At 33.2% G+C, this 17744-nt stretch overlaps 1 protein-coding gene across 1 annotated transcript in view; it reads left to right on the forward strand.

Annotated features, from left to right (window-relative positions):
• Nucleotides 1-17744, forward strand: part of VWDE (von Willebrand factor D and EGF domains) — a 74337-nt gene that overhangs the window by 32942 nt on the left and 23651 nt on the right. Inside the window, 1 exon segment of the mRNA XM_029233048.1 lies at nucleotides 1665-1768. Coding sequence (XP_029088881.1) covers nucleotides 1665-1768 — 104 coding nt within the window.

The following is a 17744-nucleotide window of genomic DNA, read 5'->3' on the forward strand; positions in this document are numbered from 1 at the left end:
TGATCCAAGTGTATTGTAAACTGAAATAGCACAATTGTAAAATGACTGTGCCTTTTTACTAGAAATACCTGCTCTGCTTTTCATGTATCAGAGATTCTGCATATAATTTTTATGACTCTTAGACTTTATTTTATTAGTAATTGCTATTATAATTTACACATTTCTCATCCTAGGAAAATATTTTCAAAGAATTCATTAAGTACTAGTACTTACATAAGAATTATGTGCTCAAAAATAAATAATTCTCATTGAAAGTTAGATGGGATAAAATGCTAGAAAAAAGAACTAGCAACCTCAGTTTGAGCTACTCATTCTGAAGAGAGTTTGTATGGAACATGAGAGAGAATGATAAGATGCTAAAAGCACATTAATGTGGAAATGTGCTCCAGTAATTGTGGATTAAGGTACTCTGAGCACAGCCTGAAGATGTGCACCCTGTTTTTGCACCTTGTGTTTGCACCTTGCACCTTTATGTGAATTTTTTGAAGTCCCCTTCCTCAAAATGCTTTACTTCCATCTGTCTGGAAACAGTCTAAATATTGATGATGTTATTTATACAAGATGTCTTACTGCCATCTTCTGGAAAATTGTTGTAATAAACATTTGAATCTATGATGTCTGTGATATGAACAGTGCTTCCTTAGCTGTGGAACCTTGTGCATTACATAACCTGCTCAGCCATACACAATAGCTCTGGTGAAAACATACCTTTCAATGTTGCATTTATATTAAAGGGAATATTATTCTTGAATTATGCAAGCTTCCAATATGAGCTCTTGAAACAGATACCTCTCCCATGAAAAATAACTGTATTGTATATAATTTTATATTCCTATTTTTAGTCAATATTACTTAAAAGCATTTCCATGTCCTTAAAGATGTAATTTTAAATGATATGTTAAATTCCATAATATAAATACTATAATTCACTTGACCTTTCCTCTCATATTGAACATTTCTGTTATTTATAAATTGTTACTATTATAAGCATTTTTCTCTGTAGGTGGGTAGATAGAAAGAAAGAAAGAAAGAAAGAAAGAAAGAAAGAAAGAAAGAAAAAGAAAGAAAGAAAGAAAGAAAGAAAAGACAAAAGATAAACAGATACAGGTATTTAAAAATTGCATAGGGAGAGATTTTAAAGAAGAAATTTCTAGTACAGGTAGTGTGAAGATCTTTAGGAAGCTTCCAATAGAGTTGTTTCACATTAAACTTCCATTGATAGTATATAAAATTGTCTGTTTTTCCATACATTGGTCAGTACTGAATTGTCCCTTTTAAATTTTTGCTAAAAAAATTTTCATTAAAAAGCAAATTATGAATGCTATCATATATTACTGATTTGAATCTTCTCTCTATAGAAAACAAAAAGATGTATTTTAAATACTTTAAAATGTAGCCAATGAAAATTTTGTTTGCTTTAATAATATCTTTATAAAATACTGAAACTGCTGTGTTGAGTTTGGGGGTGTTTTGTCTTTTGATATGTGTATGTATGTGTGTGTTTGCACGCTGGCTGCAGAAATACAGGAGTGCAATTGGTCATTCACAGATTCTTATGACTATTTTTATAGTCAAGTTGCTGAATGGCTTCAGACCACTGCAATAGAATATGTCACAAGCATTTATGTCAAAAGGTGGTAACTGTAAAAACTTGTGTATTGTAGCAAGCTGCTGTCAAAAGTGTCTTTATGGAGGCAGATGCGTACTCCCCAACATATGTTCTTGCTGCACTGGATATACTGGAGTCAAATGTGAAAAGAAAATACAGGTATTTTACATTTTAAACAAAGTATATGTTAGATATCGACATACGCCATCTACTCAGATATTCTACTTAGTGATTTTTACCTATCTGTTAATGTTTTATTTTCTTTTACTTCCAAAATAGAAAACATACAAGATTTTTCTATTTGCCCCCAAAACTAAAAGTAACATCATTCTTGTGTCATTATAGAGTTATCTTATTATTCAAAATTTTGATGTGCACTTAAGGAATTTCAGTGTGTAGATAACAACCATTAAACATAATGCAATATATCATGGCACGAGAGCTGAAAGAAAGCAAATATCTCACAATATGAATTTAAGACATTAATAATTTATATTTGGTCAAATACTACGTAAAAAGACCACCTTCACCCTTTAAAAAAATTCCCCACTTTTATATCAATGAATCACGACTTCATTGATTTTGGTGGGTGCGTGTTTCTAAACATTTTCAGTGGATCATATGCCACTGAAGCCTTGAATATCCTCATTCTTTTCCCTGATAGTAGTTCTCTCTTCATTTACTCCCTATTAAAATCCATTTCAGGGAAAGCAATAAAAAACTCTTCATATCATTACAATTAGGATTTATTTGTATTTGGAAAATCAAGAAAGCAAAGGAAGAAGAAAGGCTTTCTTGCAGTTTCTGAAGTTGCCCCACACTTAACTTACAAGGCCAGTGCTATGTAAACATCTGTTTTAAAAGTTTCTGTGATCATATCGGTACTTATAAAATGAAACTGAATTTTTTAGGTCTCCAATCTTAAATTTCTAAATATCAATAACCAAGATATTTTTTCTGTCCTAATTCCTACATATACCAGGGTGACTCTAATGATCACACACACACACAAAAAAAAACAGTTGCAGCAGAACTCTCCAAAAATTTCTTAAAGTTAATCTGTATTAGATTTAATTTAAAAAGCAATTATAGGGACTTCCCTCATGGTCCAGTGGTTAAGACTTCGCCTTCCAGTGAAGGGGATGCAGGTTCCATCCCTGGTCAGGGAGCTAAGATCCCACATGTCTTGTGGCCACAAAACCAAAACATAAAACAGAAACAATATTGTAACAAATTCAATAAAGACTTTAAAAATGGTCCACATCAAAAAAAAAATCTTTAAAAAAAAACACAATTATATGCTATTTAGCACTTCAAAAAACCCAAGGGTCATGAATATCAAACTATGCTGGAGTATTATATTTTGAAAAATGATAAGGAATTTTCTTCCCGAAGCAAGATACTGAATCAGTCTGGCTTAGAGGCAAAGTGGATGTATATATATGTTTTGCTTCTAGCACTGGTGTTCATCCTGGAAGGATATGTCCCCCATTTTGAAAAAAACAAGATTATAATAGTACTATGGTTTGAAAACTAGGAAACAAAAGTTATTGACTATTTGATCAGCTATTGTTGAGAAAAATAAATATAAAAGTTTGAGTTACCTGGGTTTGAAGGCAGCCTAAATATAATTTTTTTTATTTTATTTGAGATTTTTATGGCACAGAAAACCCTATGACCTCAAAAGCTTTTAACTCCACTTTGACAGACTAAACTAGGTTACTTCTCTATATTCTATTTTTATGCATTTCTTTACTGCCTGAATCCTTCCTCATGTGATTAATAGCAGATCATCCTCATCCCCATTAATGTTGCTTCTGAGACTGCATCTGGAACCATATTAAGGAAAGAAGAACAGAAGGTCATGGGGAAGGAGAAGGAAAACAAAGCAAAAAGACTAGCCCAAGGACCACAAGTCCTGCTTTACTATAACCTGCTCTCCCAAGTTCTTATGGATTGCTAGAATTTCAATACAAGAGACCAAGAATTACTGGCTAGAAACAAAAGACACAAATAAAGAGGAAATGGGGAAGGATGGTGCTAAAGAGGGTGGGTTGATGAACAGCTTTGAGAGGTTTCATAACTTGCTGCCTAGCTGCTAAATGTACTTACCATATCCCTGCCACTTGTTTGCTCTGTGACCTTGGGCAAGGTACGCCACCCTGACCCTTAATTTTTTTCATCTGTAATATGGAGCTAATAGTAACACCTATCATGGGGTTGTTGTAAGGATTAAATATGTTAATATATGTGAAGTATCTAGAACAGTGCCTGGTATGTAGAAAATACTATGTAAGTTCGTTGGTAGTTGCATTGAATAGAGGAAAATAGAGAGTTGGAGAAGGACAAGGATGGGCAAAGAGACTTGAGAGAAATGTTGCAATGTGTTATGAATATCAAAAGTTGTTTCCTGAAGGATATAAAAAATTTTATTTGGCTTAATTGAGCATGGATGTTTCTTGAATGTAACTCTGCCAAGATGGAGTCATGTAGTATCCAAGCTCCATTCAGTCACAACTGTTTTGACATTTAAATATGATCTTGATTAGATCTCTGTTTTATGAAAGCAGTACTTAGTCTCTAGTGGCAAACACAGAACCTGAAAGAGCTTTATGTATCATGTCACGGGGAAGGAAGTAGCAAATAATGAGTCAGAGTTAACTGGTTTTTTAATATTCTTTGAAACTTGATTTCCCTCTTCCTACTACAGATAAAACACCATTGAGTAATATCAAGTATAAGAATGGAAATTTTTATTCAGAAAAAATTGAAGTTAACTACTTGAAGTTTATTTGAACATCATTTTTAAAGCTGTTTTAAAGGCTGAAGAAACTAATAAATACAGACTGGTCTTAGTTGTTAGAGAAAAGCAAAGAAGAAATCCAGATAATCAAAAATTTACTTTGAAATGTAATTTGATATTTACATATTGAAACGACGTTTCTGATATTCCTGACATTCACAATATTTAATAAACTGAACATTTTCCCAGTCCTTACTGTGATGGTGTTTTTATTATCATGGATCAGTCAGCATAACAGAAGCCATTTGATGTATCCAGATATAAAGTGTTAATGCGGAATTAGGGACTCTCAGGACTGTTGGAAGAGCTGGGGTAGAGATGGGGGAGGACAGGGTAGAGGTCAGAAAGCAGCTGCTGAAGGTCAGAGACTGAGAATGAAGATGTCAGCCTGTTTCCAAGCATCCAGCTGCAAACACCTCTAAAAAAATAATGGCTTCCTATTCATTTCCATCTTCTAACTCTCTAGAAAGTTTTTTTCATTGGTGAACTCTAACCCAGAACCACACAAAGAAGGGGATTCTGGAAAATGTAGACCCTAGCCTTAGAAGGAAGTGACAGTGGTGCCAAAGGGACGAAAGTGAGCTAACACAAGACATAATAAAAGTTCTGCATCTTATTGCTTTGGACCGTATTCCAGAGATAAAGCTAATACTTTTCACTGATAAAAGATCATATTTAGTTTCATCTGTTTATTTTTCACCTCTACTCTTTCTGCTGCTCTGACCTGTACCATTTCTGGACAGAGGGGAAGAAATAATGTAATTGGGTGTTTTAAAAGACTTACTTAGTCATTGTGTTTACGTGAAAATGTCTTTTATTTATCTGTTCTTTCAGTACCTTGATCTGTTTTGGTGCAGAAGCAAGAGAGAAACTATCACAAAATCAAATCCTTCTATAAATATCAAAAGAGAATTGGATGCTTAATAAAAGAACAGTTAAATGACATGATTGTTGAGGAAGTGGGAATGTCAACAGGGAATATACAAATAATTGAAAGATCTGTCTCAGAGATGAAAATAATTACACGTTAACTAGAGTTATAAAACTTCCTTTTCTCTACTATCTTATATTTGACCTCAAACTTTTCATTATCTTTTCCAAAAAACATTTTAATTTGAACATGCCTATTTTAAATCATGTAAGTTTACAAAACTCATTTTGTTCTTTTAAGTGGAAAGACTAAGCATTTCTAAGCCATGTCTAAAATTATAAGATAAAGTAAGACATTATTAGAATAAAATTATTGCTAAATTTGATAAGAATCTTTTTAAGTAATAGCATTCAATGTCACAAAGAGATTTTATCATTTCATATTTGCTGAAAGGTAGTTTTAAAGAATCATTTAAGAGAATATAACATGTTTTACTATGTTTTATTTTATTACCAAAAATACAGAAATATAAATGCAAAATAAACCTTTGACAATTAGTGTGTGCTTAAATTTTTAAGCTGCTGTGAAAATATGAATACTAGAAAGAAAAAAGTACTCTAGATAAAAGTGCATTTTTTTAAGTTAATAATTAGAATTGAAATTCCTACAAAAACAGTTAAATGAAATAGCTATAATTTTTAAACTGTTCCTGCCTCCTTTGCTGAGTATACAATATTGCAATTTTATTAGTAGCTTTATTAAGTTGATCTTCCGTGTACACTTTTTATGGTTAAAATGTTATAACAGCTCAAGGATTTATTCTGAAATGTCTAAACCAATACTTTAAAATCTTCATAAATATTTCCTAGATCCACACCAAGAATCCCAAGCTACAATTAAAATATTAATCAGTAGACTATGCATTTATAATAGATTTAATGGACCTGAATATGCTAATAATGAAGAAATGTTATGGTTTACAGTTTACAGATTTTATATAAAAGCACTCCTTATGAAAGCTAATGACTCGTGAAAATGGAAGTAGTGTTTTAGAAATATAATGTGAGTTTTGAAAAACAAGTAATTTGATAAATTTATGAAGAAATTTAATTTTTTCTTACTTCTTGGTTATATTTTCACATCTATTAACTTGAACATTTTTTTAACCAAAATCTATTTGGAAAATATTTTGAAGATAATGAGTGTTCAAGATTTTAAGCAAAAGTACTTTAAAATGTGTAACTTTCAATGTTTACCTTATAAGTCATTTTCCATAAAAGAATTCAGGTCTTAAACCTTAATATGCCTGGCTATTCTGTGTTTATTCATGTTAACATTTAAATGAAATGTTTGAGTTATAAAATATTCTTATTCTTTCTTTGGCCCTCTAGTGTTGGGAAGACCTAGGTTTTAATTCAACCCCAAATCTTCACTCCACCTCTTCCCAGTTATAGGGACTTGCATAGAGAGATTTACCTTCCTCTATATTTAATTCCTTCATTTGTAAGATAGGAATAAATAATATTTACTTCAGAGGATTACTGGGTAATTTTAAATTTAAAATGAGATAATTATAAATAATTTTTCACAATGACTGTCATCTAATAAATGCCCAGTGCATGGGTTTTATTATATGTTTTTTGTTGCTAAAAATGAATATGTGGAACCAGCTGAGGAAAAGATGACAGGTAGACTTCCCCTATTTTATTATTATTTTTTATTTTACTTCCTCAATGATTACTGTATATTGGTGTTTCTTGTTCCCTGATTAAAGAAAGAATTTACTTTTAAAAAGCACTGATTAAACAACATGTACATTAAAAGCAAGATAAAATAAGTGAGTGCAAATTTTAAATCAACTCTGGCAAACAGTTATTCAGAACCAGCCTAAAAAGGCTAAAAGTGGCAGGCATATAATGACTAAAATTTGTGAGCTCCATGTGTGCCAAGCTGATTCTAAGTGGTTTGCCAGGGTTAAGCTGATAACACCTCCTATTTACTCCTTAAATAGCAACTATGGATGTTCCGTGAGAATAAAAGAAAGGGCAGACAAACTAGATGACATTTAAATTTATATTTTTTTTGTAAGGACAGTCTTGTCCATCATTGTGAAAACAATTTCAAACTCAGCTGTAAAGTTTTTAAAAATTGTTTCTACTGCCAGATGAAATTAGCAGAGTTTTGCCTGCAGATGGTGCTAGATCCTCAGTTCCCAGGTAACACGCAAGAAGTGCAAAACGACCATTTAGTAAGAGAGCACATTAAATATTTAATGCAAACGACATTTTTCAAAAATAAACTGCTTCACTAACACAACAGTCTTTCTTGTGAGCCTAGAAGTCTTCCTTACACCTAGTGATTAATCAATAATTACAGCCACTTGGCTGACTGCAGTTAACAATTCCCATTGTGCTAGTAAGGGATGAGAGTTGCATTTGAAGATTTGGTGACTTAATCTCTATGAGGTTTAAATTGCTGTGAGAAGTACTAAGGTAAGCAGAAAACCTTTTGTTTTTCATACAAACATTAAACTTGGAAAATTCTAGCAATTAAAATAGCCAGTACTTTCAGATATTTCAAAATTATACCTCTTTTTTTTTTTTCCTGTTACTGACAAATAATCATAAGTGAAGGATAATGGATATTCTCCTTCTTGGAACCATAATTTTATCTGATGTAAGTAGGGTCCCCCCAGTTATATGTCTTACATATGACAATACCTGGAAAGTCATTGACTTGAGACACTAGGAACTTGAGAAAAGTATTCAGGATTACTGAACACAATCATTATAGTGAGAATAATTCCACTTTATTTCCCAATTCCCTCAGATAGACAGAAATATAAATAGACCAAACATACATAGATTCTGATATCAAACTTAAACCTTGCTCACCAAGGAATTGTCCTTGCTAGTGTGGCCAAGAGATACTGCTATGGTCTAATTTAGATTCTCATTCTAAGATCTCAGGATCTTCATTTGCATTTCCTTTACTGCTTTGGTTCAGTGTTGCCTGAGCTGGGATGCTCCTCTCTTGGTTGAGGGCTCTGATTCTGAATCAAAGGAAATTCTTAGGATTTGCTTTTCCATGGCTCCAAGTTGTGTTTTTAGCCACCAAGACCTGTCATTCATTTCTAGGCAAGATCTTGATGATGCCTCCTATGTTACTTTATTGAGCAGGCAGCTGCAGGATGCCTCATCCCCCTACTCTGACCTCTTCATGGCCACATCAGTGTCCTCTGCTGGTGCATTCTCACTGATGATTTGCAATTTCTGAGGACCAGGAAATAAACAGGACTTTTTTTTTTTTTTCCTTTCAAATCCTTTCTTGTGACAATAGTCAATTCTTTCTTTGGAGTTGACCTGAAACCTATCTCCCCACAGCAAAGATTCAAGACATTTTCAGTGTAATGCCATCAACATACCCTGCCTGCGGTGTTACAAAGTGAAATAAATAAAGCATCAGAGATGCTGTGTAGAGTGTGACCACTTCATTTCCTACACAGCAGCCTACAAAGAAGAGTAGAATGGTTCAACCCAAGAAAAAATCACAAGGCAGCAACAGAGCTTGGTGGAAAATGTGGGCACCTTCTCAGAGAAAATGCATCATGTCTCACATGAGTGACAAAAATATTTTGAAAAATATTTTAGTTTTCTTTTTCTCCCCATAAAAGAAGAAACAGCTGTAGGAAATGGAAACTGACCTTACCAGAACATAAAACCTGAACTGCTCATTTTGAGGGTTGGCATACAGCTGTGTGCTGGGCTCTGGAGAGCAGAAGTGGAATTCTTCTAGAGCCATATGGTTGAATCAAGAAGGGCAAAGGGTTAGAGCAGACAGAAGGCAGTTTACAGGTAATGACAAAGTCCTGAAGCATAATATATTCTAAAATGCTTCCAGTCTTAGATTCACATTAAAAAGGAGGAGGCTGCCGAGAAATACACTAATGTGTTTTTCTCCTGAGAGAACAAAGATCCCCAAAGCACTACCTGTCAGCTCTGCTTAGGTGACCTTACCTTCCAGTCACTGTTAAACCAAAGAATTAAGAGAGAATCCTATTTCTAATTGTTTTGAACATCATGATAGTCTTCCAAATGAATACCTACTGAGTTTCCACTAAAACACAAAAATCCTTTATTAACCCATATAGGCAGGCTGATTACAGGCTCTGCCAATCTGTATTGCTAAGCACTAACTAACCTATTGAGACAACTTGCTAGAAAGAGAGTTGTTTCATTCCCCATCCCTCAGGGAAAACGAAACTGACAAGCATGGTTGAAACCAAGATGGATAAACAGTTTGTAGCTTCTGATAGAATTCTCCTGCTGAAAATACATATGTGAGATTTTAACTAATTAGGCCTCAAGCTCTTTGCAAAAGCCACATTGCAATTAATTAAGATGCTACTCATTTTTCAAAACACAAATTCTTTATCATAATTTACAAAACTGTCAGAGAAAACATATTCACACTACCATATTATAGTTTTTATGCTAAAAGAGATAAAATATTTAAGATGAACTTTGTTATTTTTAAGCTGTTCATTTCAGTTGAACTTGGCATACTATTATGAACACTTTAGCTAACATGTAATTATAATTGAATTAACTGAAAATTAAAATCAAGATTTGTAACCTTTCATTGAGACCCAAATTTAAAGAATTATCACATCCACTATTAAAAGCAGTGCTATGAGGGACTTCCCTGGTGGTACAGTGTTTAAGAATCCACCTGCCAATGCAGGGGACATAGGTTCAAGCCCTGGTCCGGGAAGATCCCACATGCCACGAAGCAACTAAGCCTGTGCACCACAACTACTGAGCCTGCGCTCTAAAGCCTGCGAGCCACAACTACTGAGCCTGCATGCCACAACTACTGAGGCTGCATGCCACAACTACTGAAGCCTGTGCACCTAGAGCCCATGTTCCACAACAAGAGAAGCCACCACAACAAGAAGCCCGTGCACGGCAACAAAGAGTAGCCCCCGCTCGCCACAACTAGAGAAAGCCCGCGCACTGCAACAAAGACCCAACACAGCCAAAAATAAACAAATAAATAATTTTTTTTTAGAAAAAGAGCAGTGGTGTGAAAGGGGACCTGTCAGTGGAAATCCTGAAAGATACAATTAAGAGAACACATAAAAATTTTAAATAATAACCTCTGATATATTACTCTTTTAATAATTTATTTTAATTAGTAGAATAATAATTCCACTGCCAAAAATGTTTATTGGGCAGTTTCTAATACTAAAAATAAATAATAAAATATTTTAAGTGAGCATCAATAGGAAAAGAGTTAAGTTATTATACATCCAGCTATGAAATTTCTATAGACCATATAAAAGAGTAAGTCATGCAGAACTTTATATCTTTTAAAGATGGCTGTTATATTAAATGAAAAATATGAAAAGGCAAATTTTTAGACAATAATTATACTACACTCTCATTTTAAAATGTGTATGTGTTTTCATGCACATATGTTTTTAATAATAGAAAATTTCTATAAAGACAGATATCAAATTTTTAAAATTGGTTACCTTAGGGAAGTATGATCAAGAGCTGAGGGGTGATATATGTAGATTTTAATTATTACTTCTTATATATATTTGTATTGCTTAAAATTTTTATAGTGATCTTAAATTATTTTTGTAATGTATACTTTTGCAGAATCTTCAGTTAGCCTCAAACAATGCAGCTCTCTTGAAATACCAAGTAAGAGACATTCAGAGTAATATATATGAATTGAAAATCAAAGAACCACTGCATAGTTTATCTTAACTGAAAAGGAGCAATAAAAATTAATTAAAAATATAATATGTTATTTGTAGAAAATTTTAGTTGCGGTACTTATACTCTTTTCACAGTAAAAGATTTTCCTGATTATTGCATATGTATTTAAGTTGGAAACTGCTGTATTTAAATTAAGGAGAATGGTTTACAGTCCCATGAGAGTTATCATAAGATTAAAACTAATTGCTCAGAATTTTCATCTGAGGCCAAACTGGACAGGTAATCAGTCATAAGCTAATGTTATTAGCTTGATTCATGTGATCAAACTCTATTTCTGATAATACGAGGCAAGGGGGTGGGCAGGAAAGAACTATGCTACATATAAAAATGATGGAACCAAGTTCTTCTGTTTGCATTAGTTCTAACATTTAGAGGTCACATTTACAGCAAAGACTTGAGTTTACTACCTGAATAATTCAAGCAAAAAGCTCACATTTGCCTAAATTCATGGGAGCAAAAAACCACAAAATACTTTTTCTAAGTTTGTAGAGTGCCTTTTATGTGAAAATTTTGGAGGCTTATGTGAATTAACTATAGTTTAAAATGAATTAATGAACATTTTACTTTAAAGATAGAATTAAAATACACTATCCAATGTATATATATAATCTGAGGTATGGAGGAATGAAGCAAACTTCCCCAAAGACTCATAAATCAGATAAAATGCAATGGTTAATTTTCAGTAGAATCTAAACTTATCAAGGGTCAGTCTTGACTAGGTACAGATTTGTTTTGTTTCAGAAAATGACCACTATCTTTCTTTTTGAAAAAAATATGTGATATTTGATACATACAAAAGAAAATGGCACTATATCTCTAAAGTTATAAAGCGTACCAAAATGGACACATACAATTCAATAATTCAATTCAGAAATATGCCAATGCCAACACAGTTGCACCAGTTTCTATGCTCCTCTTATAATCCTGCTTCTCCTCACTCCAAACTACTGTCCTTTATTTTGTGTTTATAACCTGCGCTAGACAACCTCTAAGATGGTCCCCAATAACCACCACATCCTGATATTCACACCCTTATGAAATCCCCTTCTTTTCAGGGTGGGCTGAACTTAGTGATTCACTTCTAACAAATAGAGTATGACAGAAGGAATGGCTGTCTCTTCTAAAATTAGGTTATAAAGTAACTAGCTTCTCTCCCTACTCCCCCTTCTCTCTTTCCTCCCACTCTCCTTCTCATTCTGCCTCTCTTAGTCTTTGAGGAAGGCCAGTTACCTTCCTATCAGTTTACCCATGAGAAGGCTTATACAGCAAAGAACTGAGGGAGGCCGCCAGCCAACAGCCAGGAAGAACTGAGGCCCTTAGTCCAACAACCCAGGAGGAACTGAATCTGGATAAAAACTACGAGTGATTTTGGAGTGGATCATCCCCAAGTCAAGCCTTGAGATGAGACCATCATCCTGACTGAAACCTCAAAAGACACCATGAGCCAGAGCGCTCAGTTAAACCATACCTGAATTCCTGACCCGCAGGAAATGTGATATAAAATCATGTTTTTTTGAGCCACTATGTTTTAGAATAATTTGTTAGTCAGCAGCAGATAACAAATGTATTATCCTTGCCTTTAAAAAGTTTTGATAAAGAGCACAGAGTGTATTAATTTCTGTTAAATCAAACTTTTAAATTGTGTTGTTCAATTCTTCATCTTGCGAATTTTTCACCTGCTTAATCTTCTAATAATTTAGAAAGCTATTGAAATCTTTTTATCATTTTTTTTACTTGTCTAGTTCTCCCTGTAGTTTTATCAAATTTCCCTTTATATACCTGAGGCCATTAAAAGTTTCTAGTATACTAAGCCTTTTATTAGGTGGATAGACTCTGGGGACAAATTGCCTTCTGGATTTCAATCCTAATCTTATTCCTTACTATCTGTCTGATTTTAAGCAAATTATTTAACCTCCATCCCTCCATTTCTTCACCTAAAAAATGGAAACATAAATACTGCCTACCTGTTGGATTTAAATGAGGTTTAAACAAGTTAATACTTACATGCATACAACAGTAGTTGATATACAGCTATTGGTAAATCACCATATGTTCTGACTTCTTTATCCCTAATAATGCTTTTTGGTTAACAGTTACTGAAGGCTACTTAAAAATTATTTTGAAAACTACCCCATCTTTTTAACAATTTTTCCTGAAAAAAATATATTTTCCTGACTAATCTTTTTCTACTGTAACCTTTAGTGTTTCTGTCTCCTTAGGTTTTATGTGTGCTTCTGGAATTCAATGTAAGGCTGATTTTTTTTTTTTTTAAATACAACCAGTCATTCTGCCTTTCAACTGTAAAGAATTAAGTGTATCGTGAATTATAAATATTTTGACTTATTTCTAGCAGTTTGGGTTTTGCTAGTTCCACTTTTGCTATTTTTTCTCCATTCATGCTTTCTCTTGGATTGACTGAAATGCTATATTTGTTTGGTTCTTGGTACGTCTTTTCTCTTTAACTGGCTTAAGAATATTATATATTATATTTTAATCTTTATGATTATTGTCTTCGAGATTCTCAACTGATGAACAGAATATGTCACTCTTCACTCTTATTTCAAAACATATAACTTTTTCAACAGTTTGATTCCTGTCAACCTCCTTCCAAGCTACATGCTATTGTTTAATTTTATCTTCTTTTATACTCTAATTTAGAAATTATTACTATTACTTTATAAAGACAACATTTGATTAAATTTAGTTAAATGTTTACCAATTCGCTTTCCATTCTTTCTTGCTGCTTAACCTTCTTTTTGGAATCAATTTTTTCCTCCTAAAGTATGTTCATTCTGAAGTTCCTATAGTGAATTTCTATTGATGGTAAATATTCTGTTTTTATCTTAAAGTATTATTATGATTCCCTCATACATGAAAACAGTTTTGCTGGTTACTTAATTCTAGCTTTATAGTTATTTTCTTTCTATACATTTAAGCTATTATTTCACTGTTCTTAAAATTTTTGTTACCAACCTAATTGTTATTACTCTTTTATTCTGGTTCTTTTCCAGGGAGCAATTCTCTTTTTATTTGTTCTGTAGTTTGACTACAAGGTATCTGATTGTCAGTTTATTTTTAATTTATACTGTTCAATAATTATTGTGTTTCTTGTAGCTATGGATTCATCCTATACCCACTCATAAGGTTGTTTCAAGGATTAACTTGATGAAAGTCAAGTGCTGTGAACAATAACCTGCACATAGTAGATACTATGTATGTGTTTTCTATTGTTATTGAATAATGATCCCTTTTATTATCTTCTCCTTTAATATTTCCACCCCCCCCCCCATTATTTGTATTCTTTCCTCTAGGACACCCATTAGGAATAGAAAACACTTTTCCATTCCAATCTTCATGTCAGTTAACTAATCTTTCCTATTTTCCAAATCCTTGTTTCTCTATGCTACTCAGTAATTTCCTCAGACCTACCTCTAAATCACTAATTATCTTTTAAGTATTGTCTAATCTGCTATTTAATCCATCTCTGCCTGACTCTGTGCCCTGCATTTGATCTTTACAGTGTCCCACCTAGGCTCCCTGCCCTATAGTTTCTGATGGAGCCAGGACAAGGGGAGTCATCAGCAGCAGATCTAAGTTCAAGAGGAGGGAGATGTCAGGGTATTTAGTCCCCCCTTGTCTCCCTGTGTTATCATAACACTTGCATTTTAAGAGAGTTAACATTTTACTTCGTTGTGAAGGTGGCATTTATTCTTGATATATGAAAGACACAAAAACACAAAGGGTGTTTTTTTCTGAAAGCCTGAATCGCATTCTTCAGAATCATGACCATTCCCAAATGAACCAGGAAAAACAAATCATTTTTGCCTCACCTGAATATTGCCATGCCCATCATCACTGAGTGTTTTATGTGAAATTGCTTCAAGAATGTTAAAGATAAATAAGCAAATCCTTTTCCACTGTAAATAAGAGAGGCAGACCAATCCTCTTTAGATGTAGCACATCTGCTAACAGAATGGGAATTGTTGAAAGAAGATGGAGAATCTGATTACAAGAAAGAAAAAAGAAGTTTAGAGATTTGGCATAATGTGATCTAAAGCTTTCAGAAAAGGAAAAAATAAAGACTGCCGAAAAGTGAATTTATGAGCTAACATTTTTTTTCTTCTGACATAAAAGATGGATGATAATCATAAAAATGCTTTGCTACTTTTCTATATATCTTATTACTTATTTACATGCAATTACTACAATATTAATGACATACATAAGGTAGAAAGATTGTGAGTTAACTTCTAAATTTAAGAAGGAAGAATTTTTAAAATTAAGGAAACTAACTACATACTGTACACAAAAACTACTGCATTAGACAAACTTTCTTCACCCCCATCTATATTTTACAAATATTCCCTGACCACCTAAATTTAATAAGCCTGAGAATGGGCACTGCCATAGTCCAGGCTCATTTTTAGTTTCCCTGCAAAGTTCAATGAAGCATGTGTACATCATTGCCAGAGCATCTTTCCTCATCCTCAACACCCCTATTTTGAGTTAGTAGCAGGAAATCTTAACCAACTCCTCAGTTCCGTCCAATGATCATTTTACTAATCCTAACCTGTAATATGACATAGTCTTGCCAAGGTTCTTGAGATGATAAATAACTAGGTCAGTTTGGCCACTCCAAAGCACTGCTAACCATTCTTGAGCTTCCCAAGACCAAAAACCATCCAGAGCTCACTCTTGAGCTTTCCACCTGACCTAACTATGCTTTTAACCATGCTATAATGACAGAAATAAAATAGTAATGAACACTAGGATGACAACTGTTTGCCTTGATATGCATGCATCTAGTTATTAGGTCAAGGATATTTTATTGCCTGTGTAAAGGAAATTAACTATCATATTTCAGCGCATATAAAACATAGTTCAACTACTAAAGTATAAAACATGTAAATCAAAAAAAAATCTAATGAGATCTGGTCTCTCACAATTCAAGAGGCTAAAAAGCACTGGTGTTCATGCTTTGGAGTTGGCAAATTAAGCTTGTCCCAGAAGTGTTAGATTTATCTAAAGAGAAACCCTAAATTCGAGGAAAGCATCAGTGTTTTTCTTTTTAAAAGATAACATTTAAATGAAGGTTTCCTTCAAGCCAACAAAGATGTACATTGTATGTCTTGAAAGTGCTGAAGACATGGCAAGTATGAATATTTCTAAAACCAAACCCAATTTATTCTAATTTTATATAACTTGATAGAGTAAAACATCAAAGAGGAAATGTGAAACAGCACTCTGTGTTGCTGAAAGTTAGACAGGGAAAACAATGAACAAATGTACCTGTCTCGAAAAATGTATAAGTGGACTCAGCAAACTAGATAGTTTTTATCAATTATTAAGGATGCATGTGATGGGAATTTTTCAGCATACTTTCCTTCTCCCCTCTGCCTTATAGTTTTAAAGGTTCTTTGTTCCTTTGATTTATTGTCCTGTTTCTGCATTCCAGCCCCAGAGTCATAGTTAAGGGGACAGCTAAAATTAAGGGACTAGGGAGTAGTCTGTCAATCTTTGCCCCTTGGGTGGAAGGCTGCTATAAAGCAAATGAAAAATGAAGCATCATTAAGAATAAATTGTAGGTTTTGAGTATGTTCCTTTATTCTCAAAATGGGTTTTCTTTTTTGAGAATCGTCTCTTTCCATTTGAATTGGCTTGTATTATAAGCTGATTGTGGCATTCTGTTTTCGTCTGAGTCTGCCCAGATGTTCCTTCCATTTACAGGAAAAAAAAATTCTACTTCTAATACAAAGTTCTGTATTTTTAAGTTCCATCTGATGAGTTAGATTTCAAAGTCCTAGTAAATTTTTCAGAAACTTAAGACTTCTTTTGTTTTAATCTGCATTTTGCTTTCTAATTTGAAAAGAGCTTTTACTGACTTTTTAAATTTTTTTTAATTTGTTTTTAAAGTTTTCTCACGTTTTGCCAATCAGCTAAGTTTTACATTTCAAAGCAGCATCTTCGTGTAAAAGTCATAATCTATCACTCAGTTTTGAAATATATCAATAGCTTTATTTTCACTTTCTGTTACCACTGATTATTATTACAGATGGATAAGTTTCTTTGGAATTACATTTAATTTGTAAATATAGAAAACTGTATATAAATATAAATTAAATATCACAGTGAGCTGAGGAAATGAAGAGTACACGTTTATAATTATGCATGGAAGGGAAGAGATAAAACCTAATCTTTCAACATCATTTTTAAAAGCAACTTTGATTAAAATGCTCATTACATAATAATTCTAAGGTAAATCAAAACGATGGAGTTAATGCATATATTTATTAAAACACTCAAAAGAAAATAAAACCAAAAGGAACAATTTGTCTATCACACATGATGTATTTCTCACCTATTTTCATTTGAGGGAAAAAAATGTTGGCAAAATCATGGCATGGGTAGAAGAGAAGTTAGGTTTTATTAACAAGTAGCTTGAAAAACAGAGTGTTAGGAAAGAATTTCTCAGGCGAGTTATTATAGGAACGTCATTGTTATCAAAGTCAAGAATTTGCAGAAGTCATTTCACCTATGTCTCAATATCCAAATGTAGGAGAAAGGAAACATCTTCAAGTAAGCCCTAGAAACTGATGGAAGGCTAATGCCCAGACTCCTGACATAGCAGGAAGGACTGTACAGGGTATGTCAACAAGAAAAAGACAATAATGA

This window comes from Monodon monoceros, unplaced genomic scaffold (genome assembly GCF_005190385.1).
Source record: "Monodon monoceros isolate NGI ecotype Baffin Bay Population unplaced genomic scaffold, NGI_Narwhal_1 Super_Scaffold_2, whole genome shotgun sequence".
Taxonomy (NCBI): Eukaryota; Metazoa; Chordata; class Mammalia; order Artiodactyla; family Monodontidae; genus Monodon; species Monodon monoceros.